Source organism: Magnolia sinica, chromosome 4, assembly GCF_029962835.1.
Source record: "Magnolia sinica isolate HGM2019 chromosome 4, MsV1, whole genome shotgun sequence".
NCBI classification, from domain to species: Eukaryota; Viridiplantae; Streptophyta; class Magnoliopsida; order Magnoliales; family Magnoliaceae; genus Magnolia; species Magnolia sinica.
Window position 1 is genome coordinate 89531773 of NC_080576.1, and position 17187 is coordinate 89548959.

Genomic DNA, 17187 nt, shown 5'->3' on the forward strand with positions numbered 1-17187 from the left:
AAAAATGAAGGCATAGGATGGTAGCCAAGAAAACAGTGGGCTGGCCAGAAATAAAGTGGAGCGAATCAGCATTTTTTAATTTGCTATGCATATGGGCTTCAACCCAATGGACCTGAGCGGGCGTTTTTACACTGGATAGGTGAACGAATGCCTCTTGCTCATGCATATGTATGGAATCAACTGTGTTCCAATGGTGCTTGAACACGCCCTATTCGTGCAGGGACCATTGCTTAACAAATGATTTTTGAATACTTAGAGACTATCAAGATCAGATCCTGATAATGGTACCCACCAACACACTGGCTATTCTGGCTGCTCATCGACCCAATGCAGAGTTCGTAAGCAGGTGCTGCACTTTCACTCTTCCACACTATGCTTTCCCACAGCCAAATCTCTGTGAGAATCTTTAAATCTTCTTTGTTTTTTTCAGGGGTTTGGAGATGGATTCCAGTCTGTGTCAGGCTTTGACTAGGATTGTCAATTTGGAACCACAAATGGAGCTTGATCAGGTGGAATAGAAATAAATACTAAAAAGAGAGAATTCTATACAAGTTTTATGTGTGCAGAAATAGTTGGTTAATTACAAAAAATAGAAGAAGAAGAAGAAAAACTTGGCAGATCTGTCCTCTTCAGAAGCAATTCAGCAAACACTCACGATGGACAGTAAGGTGCCACAAAAAAAATCTCATTAGAGGGAGAGTCGGTCATCACAATAATAAATATGCTTATTGCAAATAAAGCTGAGCCACAACCTGGAAGATTACTTGGATCTTGCATGCCTTCTGATCTGAAGCTGATGGGAAGCAAAACCAAGCAGGCAGCCCCCCTTTTCTTTTGGTAGTATATGAGAACAGGAATGCTGCAAATGGGTAATCTTGGAAATGGACTCCATCAATGATTTCAGATGTAAATACACACGGCATTGTGATTCCAGATGAATATGAAGAACAAGTAGAAGAAAGGAAAAAGCATGTAGCAGGATATTAAAAATCAAATAAAAATTATCTAACTAATGTGGCCGTTTATCTAGCGCTTCAAGAATGGGAATGCAGCTATTGAGGTTTCACAGACCAATACGCTTTTTTTTTTTTTGTATATACGAGGCATGATACAAAAGGCCTTCCCACCTAACAAAGGCTTACACCTACATTGGGATGGCCTTTTACTGTTTTTATGGCTCTCTCTATTGTACATGTTTCCTTTTCGTTACTTGAGACAAGACCCCACCACATCTCCAGACCTGATTTGTTTTACCTTGATAAGATGATGCACATTGAACTGCCAATACCATCAGAACGGGAAACAAGGCTGAAACGAGGTCTGTGCAGCTAAGTTTATAAAAGCCAGCCTTCAAGCTCACCATCATAAAGCAATGCATTTTCTCTCCATTCTTTCTTTAATTTGTCCTTCCATGCTGCAGATGCTAATTATGCAAGGTAAGTTCTTCTGTGTGGAGACCGGGCTTTCCTCTCACCGAGCTCCCTTTCACCAAGGACAAGGAGAAATTCAATCTTCTCATATCCAAATACAAACAGGGGAAACAGAATTTATGAAAAAGGTAGGAAGAAGAAACGGGTGATTCCACAGTCATTCCTGAGCAGAACGTGCACTGGTGGCATGGCATAGCCTCTCTCATCTTGTTGAAGTAAATAGAGCAACTGCATCTCACAAGATGCACTCCATTGCCTATTCAGAATCAATGTCTATAGAAAGATGCAACCGTGGTCGTACAGATCGTGGCTGGCGAGGGTGGGAGAAAGGACCACCAGACCTGGGCCTTCTCCAGGTTGCCTTTTCAGATCTATCATCATCATCATTGTTCATGCTCGGAAGCAAAGAAGCTGCATCCAATGAATAAAGCATATAACAGAATTCAGTCCCTCCAGATCCCAAAGAAAGACAAATGATTAAGAGACAATGATCCAATGATGCCAGAGAACTAAAAGTTATAATGCTCCTAGTCACATTTGGACAATCAATCTGGACCATCCATTTGTTCATCCAACACTTCATGGTACATTCAAAATCACATAGATCAGAAATTGTAACGGCTCGACTGATGGCCTATAAAATGGATGATTAAGATTGTTTATGTAAAAAAGGTCCAATGAATTTGAACTACCCATTAATGGGGACCAGCATCAATTGCATAGGTTGTAAACATAACCTCAATCAGACTAACAATCCACTCATGGCTTGGGGAAAGGATGACTAGAAAAGATAAGGCCAACTTTTGGATGGATAGCATTGTCCAATTGGTGTATTTTATCCAAGTGGCCCTGACGGGCAGTATAGAGCATTTGACTGGATTATCCATGTGCCCTTATGCAGCTAGGAGCACCGTGGTCGTGGAGCAATGTATCCTTTCTAATGCATCCGTAAAGCACCTTTATGAATGTGTAACATAATTAAGTTATTTCATTATGTAGAACATAATACATCCAAGATTTCTTGTAGGGATTTGAAACAATACATGGTGAGAGAGGAAATATCCCTCCCTATTCAGTGGGAGCTGAAGAAGATATGCTCCACCAGACAAGAGATAATGCACTGGAGGAAGGGAACGCACCAGTACTATTGCTATTGTTATTACTATCCAACCGCGCCATGCTTCCTTCATTGGATGCATGCTGTTTTCTTGAATTTGAACCACACTCATCTGCAGATTCATTCTGACTGCTTGCACCACCAAGCCTAAGAGAAATCCAGTCTTCTGAACGGATGCCATTGGACATATCAGCACAGTCTCTCGCATCTGCTTGAACAGAAATGCCAGCTGGTCGAGAAGGAAGGAAAATTTGCAAAGAGGGGTCATCAGACCCAAATGCCATGGGATTATCAACCAGGCCTCCATCAGTTTCAGTGTTTGACCGTCCAACTACAGAATCCTGAACTTGCGATGCAGCCCCAGAGGCCAAACCATAGCCATTTACTGGTGCAGGGCAGGGAACATGAGTAGGCGGCTGTACATCGACCAAAGGATCTTGGTCAACCGTCCCAGTACCAAATAGCTGGAAATCAGAAGCTGTCGGGGGCAGTGACCACATTGTAAACTCATCAACATTACTGTTAAAGAGACCCAGGACAGGGTTGTCATCCTCTTGGTAAGATTCTGCAACCCCAGGTGGAACAGAAAAAGAAATTCCACCACCCTCGGCTGGGTCAGCGCCGCAGACATTTTCTGGAGATATCAAAGTTAAATCTTCTTCTGAATCGCTGAGGACAATAACATCTGCATCTGTTAATGGTGCAGAAGGAATTCTATTTACAGCACTGCACGGTTGGCCAAAGCTGAGGGGTATTGAATCGAGCTCATTGCCATTGTTTGTAGAGAAATCGAAATGCCCCCCGCCTTCCTGATTAACGCTTGCATCTTCACCATCTCTGTAACTTCCTGTAGCACTACTGCTCATTGGCATGACTTTCGGGCAATGATTTTCGTATCTCTCTGCTAAATGGTTTCCAGATGACATAGGCTGCATATCTTCAGGTTTGCTCACTTCCCACATTCCATTGTGGTTTCTCTTGATTCCTATTTTTAAAGATGTATGTTCATCTGATGCAAATTCTTGCTTAATTTGCTGCTTGAAGATCTCCTGTTCGGGTTCCATCCCACCATCTGTTGTGACACAAAGAGATCCATCTGGGAAGTGCCACCGTGCAAGATCTCTACATTCACTTTCGTTCTTTGCACGCCAAGAACCATCGGGCTTCACATCAATCTCATTTACATCTTCGCTGCAATCTTGCATCTGTTCAGCCAGAAAATAATCCAAAAACACAGCGCCCACAACTAAGATCATATGGATATAATCAATGAAAGCCCAAGAAATAAGTCCAGAACAGGAAATACCAAAGAGGTGATGCGATTGAAATATGGATCAATGATAATGTTCTCCAAGGCGTAATTCTTAAGGCAAATGGGACATTGCCACTGCAGCAAAATGCCATCACGTTATTAACATCAACAATAACGTCAACTAAGGAAAATATGAAAAGGTAATCGTATCTATTAATTAATGCGTTATATGTATTCCTTACTTTCCTAGAGCGTTGATTAAGTTCTACAAAAGTTTCAAGATCAAAACACCCCATATGAACGCAAGGCTTGAATCTTCCAGCAATCTTCATTCTAGACCCGCTCATCTGCCACATAACATGCACACAGGTGGTCAGTGAAACTATCTGCACAGAATCAAGTGTAAGTAATTGATCACGACGGTATCCTCACTAACACACTCACTTGAGTGCCATGCTCAGGTGTAAAACAAGCAAATAACCATATTCATTTAAACTAGAACCTTGCATCAAATACAAGCTGAAAAGAGTTAAGTGAAAGAACTGCTATAAGGAATTGAAGTTGGGAGGACTTATGAAGCCAATTAAGCCTAAACATGTTTCTGACGGAAACATTTTGATGCTACTGCAAATAGAAAGAGATGCAGAGTATGGAAACTGAAAGTGAGTACCACATTGAGCAGGCCATCAGTTTTCCATCAAACTGGACCAAGATAGTTTTATTCACTTGTTTCAAGCAGGACCCAAAATGAGGCTATGTTCTTTTTCTTTTTCATGGAATCAGTTCTGCAGAAATGTGATTTGAAGATAATTAAATATATCTCGAATCCATAAGAAATTGCAAAGCTACAGATCAGAACGTGGTGTACACATTTATATCTGGAAAAACCAAAAATAAAACAGATAACACTGCCAAACTACATAATTTCTTCTGAGGAAGAACGTGTAGCTAAAAATTTCTGGAAGAAAATTTCTTTCTAGATTGTCAGAGCTAAGGTGAAATAGTTCTGAGGATTTGAAATAAACCAATTTATGGTAGTTCCTTCTGGCTTGGTGGATTCACAGGCTATAACTAGTTCCATAAAAGGTCAACACAGATATATAGGCCATAAATTGGTGGATTCCTGATCATTGGATAATACAGATAGCCACCCACATTAATCAGAACAGTTTTTGACCAATTTATGGCTTCACTGCTAGCTTGCCAATGGATCGGGCCATGTGTATGAAAATAGCTACAACCTTCCGTGGCAGTTAACAAAATCCAGAAGCATCCCACTTGTAGATACAGAATTGATGACAGTCATAGAGGCAGGTTAGGGGACAATAAGTCTTGAGGAGGGAGTCTTCAACAACAATGGAACATGTCAGCATGCAATGGCAATCAAGTACTGGCCGGTTCCTCTTGCATGGTTATAAAAAGGCCCAGGAGCAAAAGGTCGAGCCTTCCATCAAATCAGATTGTAGTTGGCACAAGCAATGCTGACAAAATCATGACTGCGTCGCAAATTGCAATAGGGGGTATTGAAACACATCGAATGGTAAAAGGAAAGATTTTTATTTTTATATTTTAGTTAAAAATATGAAAAGTATAAATAAATCAGAAAAAATAGGAAAAAAAAACCTTAATCATCCATTTCCCATCAATATGCACCAAGAAAAATACTACACAATATATATCAATAGAGAACAAGTATATGGTATACATATATATTATAAAAGGGTTCTTGTCTCTTTCCTTTCTTTCAAGAAATTTACCTTAAAAGTTAAAAAGAGACAGGAATGCTTAAATTTATGTTTGTACGTTTCTTGACTGTACAATCAAGTCCGAAAAAGCGACATCTGATTCCGTTATTTGATGAAAGATTCTTGATCTCTTTGTTTTGGGTTTTTGAGTATAAAAATCCCTAGATCTCCTCTATCTAACAAAAATATGGATTTTTAATAGGACAGCACCTTTTACATGTTAAAAAGAAGTAGAAAAATGAAAAAAAAAAAGAATTCTAAAGTAAATTTGGGCACATTAGCGCAGTGCATGGTGATTGTATGATTCAATAATTGCACAATTCATGTGGATTTGTGACTTGCAGCAACGATTTGCATCATATATGTATATGATACGATTCAAATCATAAATCATATCATTTTGACAGCCTTGGGTGCTGGGGGACTCGCTTTGGGAGATTGACGACCAAGTTAAATCAGCCTGAAGCAGATGCTGAAGAGGTGGCAAAAAGAAGTCCTATTAGGATCTGAAGAGCATTAGAAAGAGGGAGATCCAGAATTGGGGTGTGACCTTCATGGAAGGTTCGCCATGCTAGTACCAGCAGGGAGTTGCTAGGTCTAACATTCAAAATTAAGAGAGAACCAGCTAATTGTAGGGTTTACACTTGTCAAATAGGAATCCTACCACCAAAGCTCCATTCTACTGTTGGTTATCACTTTTCTAGCTGCCCAACTTCTGTAAATGTGTGACCCACCTGATAAATGGACTGACTGGATTTATTTGACAAAGGAACACTCAGTGGGTACATCCTCCACGGATATGCCATATTGGCATTTGTGCATTTATTGCTGGTGCTTGAAGTTATGGCATCTGGAATCAAAATTCCTCATTCAATGATACTAGAATATGTCCTCGACCTAGACCAGCGTGCATATGCCTAAGAATTCTACAAAGTCATCACATTGTTATTAAATTATTATGGTTTATGATTTAATCTTATGATTCCAATAAAATCTTATTGCAAACAATTTGAATCTTATGCTTGAGTCACATTAAAATTGTATGATTTATTGGTTAATCTTACAGTTCATGAGTTGAATCATTTCTTCTTCTTCTTCTTCTTCTTTTTTTTTCATGTTTAAAAATAAAAATAAAATAAATCGTACAACAGCTCGCAACTAACTATCAATTCATCATCATCATCATCTAAGCCTCATCCCAATTACTTGGGGTCGGCTACATGAATCTGTCCCACCATTTTATTCTATCCCAATTACATAGTGCCTGTGGGAGTTCTGTGTTCTCATTGCTGGTCCCAACCTGGATAAAAGAGGGTTGCATTAGGTTGGCAGCCGGTGTTGAACTTATGCCAAAACTAACTATCTATTTTATTTATTTTTTTAAAAACTCAAATCATGGTTGTAGGCTAAACCATGGCGGAGTTGGTCTTGGCTGCCTTGTTACTCTTATCAACTTCTGCTCATAATGCTAGATCACCACTTGAATGATTGGCACAAACCAGGAAGTCCACCTCACTGTTTTGTTATATAAAATTGCTAGTTGCCTTTTCCCCCCTCTTGAAAGTTAACTGGGGCATTTTAAGTCCAAATAACATCTGTAGCTCTTGCATTAAGCACTTGTGGGAGGGACTTTTAGATCTACATCTAAACAAATATGCCATACATGGATTAACATTGACGAACAATTTAAAACGGATTTAGATTTTTCCCTGTCATTTGTTTGGAGCTTTTAGCTTTGGAACTTGGAAGATGAAAGTTCAACGTCCAGAAACACGTTTATTTATTTATTTATTGTTTCAAAACAGCACATAATTTATGGTATTATGTTGATGTTTTACACATCTTGACGTGCACGAGGAAGAATACAAGATCTGAACACATCTCACTGCTTGTGAGAACTTTTTGAGAACTCATCACACGTGATGCGAGCCCAAAATCTGAACGGTCTACGTGATCCAACACCCCATGAAACCGCCAGGGATCAACTTTTACCCTGGTCCAAAACTTTGGTGGGCCATGGACCATGGCAAAAGGAAACGGTTTCCTCCCTTGATTTGCATCTATCTTTGCTATGGCCCACCAAAGTTTTGGATTAGGGTGAAAATTAGTCCTTGGGGGTTTCATAGAGTGCCGCATCACATGGACCGTTCGGATTTTGGGCCCACGACACGTGTGCAAAGGTGCGCAGCTGAGCATGCCTCTCTCTCTCTCTCTCCATGTGTGTGTGTGTGTAACATCATTTTATACCTTTCCTATATATATATATAATTTTTTTCCATAAAAAAATAATAAAAATCTTATGATCTTGTGATTTACAACCAGATTTTTAAACAGCGTCTAGCGTATAGCAAGCGTTCACCCCTCTTAACCTACATGGTACTTTGTGAAGACCACCTTGTGTAACTGGGTGATGAGATGTTGCAAAATTTTGGTCTATCAAATCATCAGGTGGGCCACATGGCCCATACCATACAAAACAATGGACAAGCACCCTCCATTGTAGCGTGGTGGCCAACATAGGGGTTGGATCAACCCTGCTTGACTGTACAGGTTGGGTAGCAGGCCACGAAATAGAAAACAATGGGCAACCGCCATAGAAAAAAAAGGCATATCCAATCATCATGGACCACACCACAGAAAAGAATGCGCAACCACTCAAAACACCACTGTAGTGTGGTGGCCCACATGATGGATTGAACAGGTTGGATGCCATGCTAGACACGCACATAGTAAGCCCCACCAACAAAAGAGTCATAGAACAAACTTATCCCTAGTGTTCCAAATATCGGCAATATTATTGGCATCACTAGGTCACCAATACCGAAACTGCTGGAAGTTTAAAAACTTCCAAATATCATCGATATTTTTTATAATCTCAGTGATATTTGGTGATATTATCGATATCAACGATATTTTGAAAAGAATCCCTTTACAAAAGTTCCTTGGTATCAACGATCCCATCAGTTATATCCTTGAAACTACAGAAACATCTGCAAATAGGTGAACGGTAACAGAAAATTGGGAATTACTCCAAACCCGCCCCCCCCCCCACATACTCCATTTTTTTGGGTTTTTTTCTTTCTTTCTTTCCTTCATTTAAAAAAAAAAAAAAAAAACGTTCCTTAGGTGATCTCAATCACTCTTGCTTTTTATTGAGTCAAAGTTTTGATTTAGGGAGAAACCTCAACTCGGAATGAAGATGGGACAGAACACAAAGGTGATGAAAAATCCATATAAACTTCATTTTTTCCCCCAATATCCATGTCTATACATGATTCTCATGCATTGACATAGATTTCTAGGGAAAAAAAAAACATTTAAGTGAGAAATGGGGAAATTGGTGAAATCCTAATTTTTTCATTTTTATATTGGAAAATGTGTGTTTTCGTTGTTAAATAATGTGGAAATTTAATACATTAATGACTGTTGGCCAATCTATTGATTGGCTACAAAATTTGTACATTTATTTTATACTCTGTTTTATTTATTTATTTATTTATTTTTTAAATAACAAATGGTTAGGCCCCTATAAAATGAAAATTGATTATATATAGTTGTATTTTGTAATATTCTTTTAACTTCTCTTGAAGTTTCATTGAAAAATCCCACATATTTCCCAACAATTTTCCAATGTTTCCCTCAGACAACGATATTTTTCCAAGTATCAACCATAAAATTGGCAGCTACTGATACATGTTTCTATATCCCCGATCATTGATACATGTAACAATACCGATACTCTGAACACTGCTTATCCTATAATGTAGTATAGAAACTGGCCTACGAAAAGGGATAAAAAAGGAAGCCAAAAATACCCTAAATCTACATCCAAAATGAAATGGAAACTCATTAATTAAGATTAAAGGGAAGAATTTACCTGTTTAGAGTTTTATATCAATCCAAAACCAAAAATCTTGAGCACCACAAGTGATCTTGCAAATTTACATAAGTGATTTTCTAGTAGGGCCGTTTGATTGGCTAAATTTGTCTTCAATGGTAGTGTGGATTAAGAGAATAAAATGGAAGAAATTGGGGATGGGTGGTGAAATGCAGTTGAAGGACTTGGCGTATTACACTTTTTCTTTTGAAAGCCTTATGTATTAAAAGGGCTAGCGCCCTATGTTAGTTTTACAACATTTAAAATGGCTATAACTCTTCGGCCATACACTTGGTGTACCTATACATTTGGTTGCTTAATAGGTGAACAATGTTAGATATCAAAGATATCGGCCGATATATCCCACGATATATCTTGTATCCCACCCATGCGATACGAAACGCACAGGCAGTGCAAATATATCCCACAAGTTCAATCTGGTGAGCATTTTTAATTTTTGATCCCTTTTTTTGTTAAAATTATGTTAAATCAGTATCAAATGCTTATAAATCCATTAGTTCTCCATGTTTTGCATGAAATATTATGGAGTCGGAGCTTTGATTTCGATAATTATTGGTTCTTCATGTTCTCCATGTTTTTTTTTTCGAAATTTTCCTTCAACCAGCTATCAATTGAGACTAATTTCGAAGTATTTAGGAGCATATGATGAAATGATCATCACATACATTCTAATTTCAAAATTTGAGTGTAGGTGGCCCGATTTGGGGAAAAGTGGAAAAAAAAAAATTCGCCAATTTCTCTCAAATTTCTTGCAATGTTGCACTTCAAACATGAAATCAAGCATGTATGAGGGCTGATCTACTGATTCATTAAGTCCTTATCAATTTTTAGAAAATAAAAATTTTTAATTAAAAATTATTATTATTACTATTTTGAAGTTTCTCTTCAACTAGCTCTTAATTGATACTAATTTCTAAATATTTAGGAGTGATTGATTAAATGATTATCACATACACTTAAATGTTATGTATCCAATTTGAATATAGTTGCATTAGTTCAGTCAACCAACGGATAGCTTAGGACCCTATACAAAGGAAACCTATTATGTGCATTTCTTTTTGAGATGTTATGATTTAAAAGTGTGTATTATGATCTTTTTTAACAATCCCTGAAGTACCATTGAAAAACTCAACCATTTTCCCATGATTTCCCCATGTTTCCCAAAACGTGCGATAAATTACCCGATACAAATGATATATCATGTGCAATAACCGATATGTATCTGTATCCCAAGGATGCGATACATAACATGATACCGATATTTCGAACACTGATTATATGGATGAGCTCCATTTGCAGTAGGACCTACAATTTGGATGGTCTAGATAGCTTTACTTTAGTGCCATGTGTGAGGATGAGTCAACACCATTTTACAAGTCCCGCTAAACTAACACGAAAGTTTGGAGCCAAATCTTCGAGGATTTAAGGCTTTAAAATGGAACTCTATCCTGTGCTACCAATTCAATTCGCTACATGGCGTATAGCATAGGCTACACCCCAAATAGCACACGCTACAGTGGAATTACTGGGTGCGCTGCATTACGTAATTGCTACGTTGTGCACTACTCTACAAGCAATATTTATAACTAGTACACTTCTATAGAATGATATGGATTTTTATGAGTGGCACTCAACAAAGAAGTGGAGCTCTTTTGTTTTAGGAAGCATTGATTGGAAACAAAGTTCCCTAGCATTGTTAAGATATTTGAGTTTCAAGTACATCATGATGGAGATAGGAAATACTGATAAAAATAAAAGTAATCTTTATTGTTGATAGGGAACTTTATAAAAGGATAATAATGGCTAACGACTACAATGGTCCCACAGGCAAGAGCACATATATTAATCCACGCCAAAATTTTAATGTTTGGAGAAGCCTGGGCATAGCTATTGGTGCTTTTGCCTATCAGACTATTCTTTGCCAAATTTTTTATAATGCCACACCACATGCAAGTGAACATGTTCATGTACCCCCCCACCCCCCATATACAGAAGGGCATGTACACACAGGCACATGCAAATGAAACACCCAACCTATAACAATGCATTGGTTGGCAGCGATGCAAAAAGGAGGATTGATGCTACAGGGGCAGGCAATCACCAAATTTTTACCAAGCAATCTTGAAAGCTAACCCAAAATAGTTGGCACAAGGTACAGTAGCCCGAATTGGCATATCATTGGACAACTGAGTAGAGAAATGGCCGCGACAGGATTGTAGACAAAAAGAGGCTCCTCTTAACTTGACAACCACGACAAATCAAATTGTTGAGAACTTATTAATGAAAGGGCTGCGAAAACCACTAGCAAGCTGGTTAATCAACCTAGGATAATCACAAGGGGTTCTAAACCACCCTCGCTAAACAAGAGGTTCAAAGCATTCTCAACATTCACACACAAGAAGCAGAGGAATTTTTATTTTCGTTAATAGAAAACACAACAGCTTCCTCCTCCCTAAATAAGGACTTCTATTGACGTATAAACCAACAAAGTACCACTAATCACATAAAACCGTAGAAAGAGCTAACCGATACGAAAAAACAAAAAAGAAATTGTATAATCTAAGGACCAATCAAATTAAAATAGTCCCAACTAAGACTAAAAGAAGCAGATAATAGGAAGATTCCTAACTTTGGAGGCTTTTGGGCTGCATGTGGGGCGTACACCTTCCCAATCACATTCCATGTGCCTCATGCCCTCTAGAGAGGCGGAAGGATGAGAAAACACATCCCAAAGAAGAGATCGGAAGGAAATGAGTGGCGACACTTTTTTGGAACAAATGTAGTTGGCAGACAAATTCCATCCACTCAATTGCTTTTGACATGTCCAACCATCGATCGGGACGGTTCATTCAACACTACCATTGGGAGCAAGCCATGGTGCAAAAATCATGCTGATTTGGATGATCCTAACCCTTTGAATGGGGGCAATATGTTGAAACTGTCTGTAGTATATGAGCCATAGATCACGTCGTTAGAATCATCAAAAACACAAAGTGGGATCTATATAGTAGATGTTTGAAGATGATGATTGGGTCTATACTCTTTACCCGCTCAATCTCAAATGCTGTTGATTCGATGCTAGGATAATCCAATTAGCGTGATTTTTGCATTGTGAGTTGCCCCTGGTTGTATGAATGAACAAACGGTTTGTTCATACAACATAATATATGAGCCACAGATCACGTGGAATCATCAAACCAAAGTGCTACTTTGGAATCATAAGTAACACAAAGTGGGACCTATACAGTAGATGTTTGAAGATGATGATTAGGTCTATTCTCTTTCCCCGCTCAATCTTTGGATGCTTAGGATCATCGAATGAGCAAGAAGAAGAAGAAGAAGAAGAAGAAGAAGAAGATGGAGAAGGAAGGAGGAGGAGGAAGACGAAGGAGGAAGAGGAAGAAGAAGGAGAAGGAAGAGGAAGGAGGAGGAGGAGGAGGAGGAGAAGAAGAGACCAGACTATTATATAATTGCGTGGTTTAAATCAATGTCTTCCATATTGTTATTGTGTAATATATCGTACCACCGTTGGGATATGGATACATATCGGTTATCGCATGGGATATATCAGCTATAACGCATAATGTATTGCTATTGTTGGAAACATGGGGAAATTGGTTGAATTTTTCAATGAAACTTCAAAGATCGTTAAAAAAGAAATCAATACACACTCAGAAATCAAAATGTAACAAAAAACAAGTGCACATAATAAGTTTCCTTTATATGGGGCCCTAATCTATGCATTGTCAGACTGAATTGATGCAAGTATATTCAAAGTCTATTTATATAAAAAGTAAAAGAAGTAGAAAACTAGAAATATACCTGTGAATAATGTGTGTGGCTGTGGATCAAACCCGCATAGAGATGCACGGTGGCTCAAAACAGGATTGACTATAATACTGTTGCTCCTCGAACCAATGATATTATACGAAGTTATAGTAGAATGATACTAGTGAAGAAACTCTCTAGCATAATGCTGGTACTCATCCTCTGCGATTTAAAAAAATTTCGAATTTTCCCCCAAATTTGACAAATTTCAAAATTCTCACAAATTGGCCCAACTTCCCCCAACTCCGAAAATTAGTGTATGTGATTATGATTTCATCAAATACTCCTGAATACCTTGAAATGGAGGCCAATTGAATTGACTGCTGATTGAAGTGAAAATTTGAAAAATAAAATAAAATTTAACATCTTAAATTAATTTCCAATTAAATTTTTTTTTTGAAAAATCACCAAAATACCAAGAATCACTAGATCGAGTTACATGCTATTTTTGAAAAAAAAAGTTACGTACATGTTTGATTTTGTGTTTGGACACAAATTTCAACAAATTTGAAAAAAAGTGGGCTTTATTTTTCTCAATTTTCCGCAATTTAGCCCATCTCCCCCAAATATTGAAATCGAAGCTCCAAATCCATGATTTTCATGCAAAATATGAAGAATCATAGAGTTGTCACCATTTAATTGTGATTTAACATGATTTACAACAAAAAAAGGATAAGAAATCGATAACGCTCATCAAATTGAACGGGTGGGATATATCAGCACTACCTGTGTGTTTCGTATCGCGTAGGTGGGATACAAGATATAGAGTGGGATATATAAGGAAAATATTGGTTTAAATATCAATTATTTTGATATAGTTGCATCACTTATGGCAACAACGAGAAGAAATTATTATGCATAGTTATTTTTGTAATGTTTTGAGTTCTAGGAGTGTAACCATGTGTCTTTTAACATCTCCTGAAGTTTCAAATGAAAATCTCCACCATTTTCCTATTTTTTCCCCAACGATACCGGCGCAATACCCATGCATAAAACATTGCAACAAGATCGAACAATATAAAATAAGGTCCAATCATCATATTATAGTGTCTATTGATAGGTCCCACCATGCATTTATGATTTTTTAGTGTTATTTTCTTAACCAACATGGCAAACCCATGTGTTTTTGGACATCTTTCCAATTTTAGGTGGGCCTTCATCCAACTACCTATAAGCGACGAGACAAAACACCAAAATTGACATGCTAGGTAAAATGTTTTACAATCCAAGTTATTTATTGTAGTCTTATTCTCCACAAGAATTAAGGCCGCCCCCCACCCCCCCAATGCATTTTCCATGTTGACAGTAAAGAAGCAACCAAATATGAGCAAGTTGATGTTAACTACTCGCACATCTTTTTTCCTAATTCTGTTTTGTTTAAAACTCTGTAACTTATGTTTTCAACCTAGCAGGATGCAAAGTGGTACCAAACTCAGAGTTTGAAGTGGCAATGGCACATGGGCAGAAGATTCCAGAAACTAAGGTTTCATAAAACAGAATCTTGCAGCCTACTGTTCTCATTCTAATCAAACTACCTATTTTAGTAAAGAAATAGCAGATTATCACAAACTTTGACCATATAATTTCATTGCCACACAAGCTAGGATTACGATCACATGAGTCAACTGACCACGGCGTGAGTGTGTGTCGGATGTGCGTGCATGTGAAAAAAGAAGTAGCTTCAACTGACATCTTAGCTAACTGAGTATTGAGATTGTAAGAGGATTCATTGGTATGCGTATGTAAAGAACATTATCACTTACTGGACAGCGGAGATTGACAGTAACTGATTCTGCCACGACTTCCAAATCACTGTCACTATCAGCGTTCTCGGCAGCGGCGCCACCACCAATGCAGCGACAAACACGGGCAAGAGCGTCTTCAAGACGCTCACCATCTGATTCCTTTGGAACCATGTTAAGGACCTGGGTGTTGGATAAACAATGAAAGACATTATACTACAAATACAATATAAAGAACAACAAATTTGCAGTCTACTTTTTCTTGAGAAAAACAAACCAAAGTATGCAGCTAAAATGCCAAAAGCAAAGAATGAGGATCCATTGAAGCAAGGGAAATTGAAGACCGCTTAACCAACAAAAGCATCAGCAGACCCTGTTCTTTTTACGGGGTGTGCTTTTAGGTGCCGAATTTCTACAATGTTAACTAAGTTTCAGAATTGCTCCAAGCGGTGAAACAAAAAAGCAACACTAACTATACCATGATGATAGTGCATTGGTATGATTTGTAGTCCTCACCTAACATGTGTGATTATTTTAGGTGATTCACATATGCGATTGAAAAGAAGACGCCTAAAGATGAAACACATTCATACTGTCAGCAAACACCAAATTGTTGCAAGCATCTGACTATCCAAATCAAGTATTTCAACTATTTGAAGAATCCAGGTATCATAGGCTCAAAGTCCTAATTATAGTTATAAAACAGAATTTGCATGATAACATGTCTACAGATGAAAAACATGCACATGCCCAAGTAACAAAAAAGCAAGCACATGGTTCACAAACTTGAAGACATCCCAGGATCAGAGGCCTCAAGATCAGACAACAAGTTCACAATTCATGCAAAAACGTCCCATGCAATAAAAATGACCCACATCCTGAAGCACATAATACAGCCAGTAGCGATTATTTCATCTCAATCTCAGAGGATGTCAATGGACAATATCTCACTGCGGAGAGCCACCAATTGAATTGGATGCAGATGTCCTGGCAATTGATGTGTGGAAAAACAAAAATTCAGGAATTTTGTTTGATCTGAGAGTAAGATTCAACAAACACTAAGCAGTATGAGAGACATGCATAGTGCCGCGATGTGTAATGAGGGAGTTACTATCATGTTTTTGCAGTGATAGCAATATATTAAACACCTGCATTATTTCTCTTCATTTTAACAAGCACACTTTCTTAAGTGGAAAATAAAAAGACTACCTGCTGTACTGTCCTCCGCTTTACAATTCTGACACCCATGCAGAAAATCCGAGCATCACATCCTTGTAAAGTGATCTGATTGATTCCCTCCCTGCAGCATGTTGTGATCTGAACAAAATAAACCAAAATTGTAAAATAAGAGATTTGCAAATGAATCTTACTATTATTCCCCTAAATCACACAAACCTTGATTCCGAAGTGAAAGAAGTAAAAAACAAAAGCTAGGAAAATTGTGGCAAGCAAACAAACCACAATAGAGGCGTATATATCTGTGAAGTGCCCCAACCAAGATGCCGGCATCTAGGAAAGAGAAAGAAATGTTGTATAGGGAGTAAAAGAAACTCACTGCAGGACCATCATCACGGCCATTAATTCCTAATAATTGAGATCCAGGCCTATTAGTCGTACGGATTGGCACACCTGTAAATGAACAAAAAAGAAAAAGAACCATAAATGTAAGAGTCCACACCAGAAAATCATTTTATTCAACATTATGAAGATGTGACTCCATTGAAATGCTGGGACAGCTTCTTAAACATAACAGTAGGTCAACTGTCATTTTTTCTTGAAGAAGAAAAAGAGACATGCACCAAACATCTAACTGAATTAGAAAGAAAACCGGTAAGATAATTTCGTCATCTGTACTGCAGGATTCGTTTGAGCATTGTGCTTTTATATTTTATATATGTATTGATGCATTAGACAAGGGCAGCTGCATTTATGTATAGACAATTCTCTAACTCAGCCAGAATAAATTATATTTTTCCCAAATCACGTTCAGGACTTTAAAACAATATCAGAGCCCTAGGATGGCCTCATAATTTATTTTATGGGTTTAAACAACCCGAGGATTTTACAAAAGATCAGAGCCCTATGGTCCATTCATCATGTAACAGGACTCCTAATTCGTTTTTTGGAGTAAAACAACTTGAGGACCGTGTTCAGCATGCCTATGTTCTAAAGCCA

At 38.0% G+C, this 17187-nt stretch overlaps 1 protein-coding gene across 4 annotated transcripts in view; it reads right to left on the reverse strand.

Moving 5' to 3' along the window:
- Positions 1-517: 517 nt before the first annotated feature.
- LOC131243356 (E3 SUMO-protein ligase SIZ1) overlaps positions 518-17187 on the reverse strand; it is a 92285-nt gene continuing 75615 nt past the window's right edge. For 2 of the 4 annotated variants that reach the window (XM_058242667.1, XM_058242669.1), the window contains 7 exons: positions 16568-16641; positions 16222-16329; positions 15034-15195; positions 4042-4146; positions 3854-3934; positions 2570-3752; positions 518-1841 (listed from right to left, as the gene is read on the reverse strand). In XM_058242667.1, coding sequence (XP_058098650.1) covers positions 1687-1841; positions 2570-3752; positions 3854-3934; positions 4042-4146; positions 15034-15195; positions 16222-16329; positions 16568-16641 — 1868 coding nt within the window. In that variant the 3' untranslated portion in view covers positions 518-1686. Of the gene's footprint in view, positions 1842-2473; positions 3753-3853; positions 3935-4041; positions 4147-15033; positions 15196-16221; positions 16330-16567; positions 16642-17187 lie in introns of all 4 variants that reach the window. The other 2 variants (XR_009170032.1, XM_058242668.1) reach the window with 2 other exon arrangements.